Here is a 2,979-nt window from a genome sequence, read left to right as displayed (position 1 = left end):
GGTCAGAAGGAACTGCATTGTGTGTCTGTGGACTTTGCAAAAGTGTATGGCAGAGTGCCAAGAGGAAAGTTTTTATTGTATGAGGAAGCTGGGAGTAGCAGAAAAGTATATGAGGGTGGTTCAGGATATGTAAAAGGACAGTGTGACTGCAGTTAGATGTGTGGAAGGAATGATAGCAGGTTTCAGGATGAGAGTATGATTACATCAAGGATGGGCCCTTTCCTGTTTGCAGCGGTGATGGACAGGTTTACAGATGAGGTCAGACAGGAGACTTCATGGACTATGGTGTTCGTGGATGACACTGTAATCTGTAGTCAGAGTAGACAGCGTACATGTGTGTGAATGAAGGAAGGAGGTAGAAGGATGTGATGCCTCATCTGTAGTACTGTGTAAATAATCATGAATTATGTGTTACATTCTAAACGAAATAACCCAATTTTTCATTTTTATCCTTGCAGTTAAACAACTTGTGAAGAATGAGCAACACCACGATAACTGTGACTGAACTTGTATTGCACTGTGTGATTAATGCTGACCAGAAGAGTGCAACAATCTCCATACTCACTTTAATCTATTTGCTGTCCTTGTTTGGAAACTTACTGGTTATTACAATCATTGTAATGAACAGCCAGCTCCATGCTCCGATGTACCTATACATTGGCACCTTAGCAGTGATAGATCTGGCAAACAGCAGCGTCCTCATTCCAAAAATGCTGTCTGTTTTGCTCCTGGGCTCCTCGGTGGTGCCGTTTGGAGCCTGTGTGTTGCAGATGTTTGTGGTGTTCCACGTGGAGGAGATGGAATCCCTACTTTTGCTGTTTATGGCAGTTGATCGCTACATAGCTGTCATTTATCCTTTGAGATACCCCTCAGTCATTACAAATAAAACTGTCTGGACTGGTATCATAGTTGTAAATATTTTTGGCATCATTTTTAAATCCCCTTGTATATTTTTTGCTACAGAGCTTTCCTTTTGTCACTCAAATGTTTTGCCATACTGTTTCTGTGATTATGCTACCATGATTCATGTTGCTTGCAACGAAGACCCAAAATACTTGATGTTTTTAGCAGCTGGCTGTATTACAACTGGCATCCTCCCAATGGTACTGATTCTCTTTTCCTATTGTAGGATTGCTTTGGCAGCACTGAAAATTTCATCTGTTGAGGGAAAGAAGAAGGTTTTCAGTACATGTCTTACCCACCTGCTGGTGGTCGGGCTCTTTTATATCCCACTAATGCTATCCTATATATTGCCGGGAGCAGGAGTACAGCTGTCCACAGAATCGTATAATGCAATGGTCATCGTAGGAAATGTGCTTCCCCCCATGATGAACCCTCTCATTTACAGCTTCAGGAACAAAGAGATAAAAAGCAACATCCAGAGGATTTTTACAAAGAAGCACGATGCTCTTTCAGAGAAACAGAGCTAGCCAGCACAAAATACTCAGGAGAACACCTGGATTATTAAATAATAATTTTTAACTTTAGGAGATGGCTAGTATGTTTTTTGTCTTGAGAAAATCTTGTACATTTTCAAAATAAAAAAAATGAGTAAACTTTGATTTTCACAAGGAAATAACAGTTTGATATTTTTTTGTCATTTGTAAAATGTTTAATATTTTGATGCATTTTAACAAATGAGAGGAGACCATTCAGTCCATCAAGCCTGTTCGTTTAGCTAATGGCTAAGCTGTCCCGATGTCTCATCCAGATTCTTCCTCAAGGTTGTCAAGGTTTCAGCTTCAGCTCGACATCTCAGTAGTTTGTTTCAGAGTCCCATAACTCCTTGCATAAAGAAGTGCTTCCTGGCTTCAGTTTTAAATACACTTCCCCTTAATTTCCACTGATGTCCTTGAGAACGTGATTCACCCCGAAGCTGAAAGAATGTTGCTGGATGTACTTTATCAGTGTCTTTGAGGATTTTAAATGCCTGGATTAGGTCCTCACACAATCTCCTCTACTTGAGACTAAACAGGTTTAATTCTTTTTTTTTTAATGTTATTGATTTTATTAAAATCAATTAACATTCCATACAAATAACTCAAGTTTTACCAAAAAATGTTGAAAACAAATCAACATTCACCCCTGAGAAAGAGAGCTAGGCCAGCAGAGTAAAACTTTGAGCTAGTAAAAATAAGTAAATAGATAAATTAATAAATGAATAAAGATACATGGAGTAAAAGATGGGAGAGAACCTGCTTCCTCAAGTTAAATGCTTATTCTAAAATGTTATTGATTAGATTCTGCCAGGTTTTGAAAACGTTTTCTACAGATCCTTTAAGTGAGTGTTTAATTTTTTCCATTTTCAAGTAGTATATAACATTGGTTAACCACTGACTTAGAATAGGTGAGTTAGGATTCTTCCAGTTGAGCAAGATAATTCTACGCAGGTTTAATTCTTTGAGTCTGTCACAGTAAGACATGTACAGTACTTAAGCCTTGGGATAGACTTGGTTGCTCTCCTCTGCACAGCTTCAAGTGCTGTTATGTCTTTTTTGTACCATGGTGTCCAAAACTGCACACGATACTCCAGATGTGGTCTAACTAGTGCATTATATAGTTTGAGCATAACATCCTTTAATATAAATTGAAGATTTTATGATATAGCCATTTTAATTGCATCTGTATATTGCTTTGTTGATGAAAATGTTGTGTCAACATGTATGTCTCAATCCTTTTCAGAGGTTGCTTCATGTATGACATGTCTCCCATCTTGTGTTTATAACTGATTCTCCTTTTGCCCCCGTGAATCACTTTGCACTTTTCTACATTAAACGGTATTTTTCGGCCGTTCAACCAATTTCCAATCTATGTTCATTTTGCACAATTTGTGGTATTTTTTTTTATAAAAGTGTGGAAATCATAATATCATGCTGCAGCACTTTACCCCTCTGACTTGGAGGTAGAATATGTTCACCTTCTTTCTCGCATTTTAGGAAGCAGAGACTCCAGGAAAAAATTTCTCTTTCAGTACCCACA

At 38.0% G+C, this 2,979-nt stretch overlaps 1 protein-coding gene across 1 annotated transcript; it reads left to right on the top strand.

The window, feature by feature from the left end:
- The first annotated feature begins 476 nt into the window (after positions 1 to 476).
- LOC120524270 (olfactory receptor 1468-like) lies at positions 477 to 1,430 on the top strand. The gene has a single exon (XM_039746127.1). The coding sequence runs from the start codon at positions 477 to 479 to the stop codon at positions 1,428 to 1,430; it is 954 nt and encodes a 317-aa protein (XP_039602061.1).
- The last annotated feature ends 1,549 nt before the right edge of the window (positions 1,431 to 2,979 follow it).

The sequence above is a fragment of the Polypterus senegalus genome, chromosome 2 (genome assembly GCF_016835505.1).
Source record: "Polypterus senegalus isolate Bchr_013 chromosome 2, ASM1683550v1, whole genome shotgun sequence".
NCBI classification, from domain to species: domain Eukaryota; kingdom Metazoa; phylum Chordata; class Cladistia; order Polypteriformes; family Polypteridae; genus Polypterus; species Polypterus senegalus.
The sequence above is the reverse complement of the archived record's forward strand: the minus strand, read 5'-3'. Positions and strand labels throughout refer to the sequence as shown.

Excerpts from the sequence above, each read along its gene's own strand:
- LOC120524270 (XM_039746127.1), top strand. The coding sequence starts at position 477 with ATGAGCAACACCACGATAACTGTGACTGAACTTGTATTGCACTGTGTG.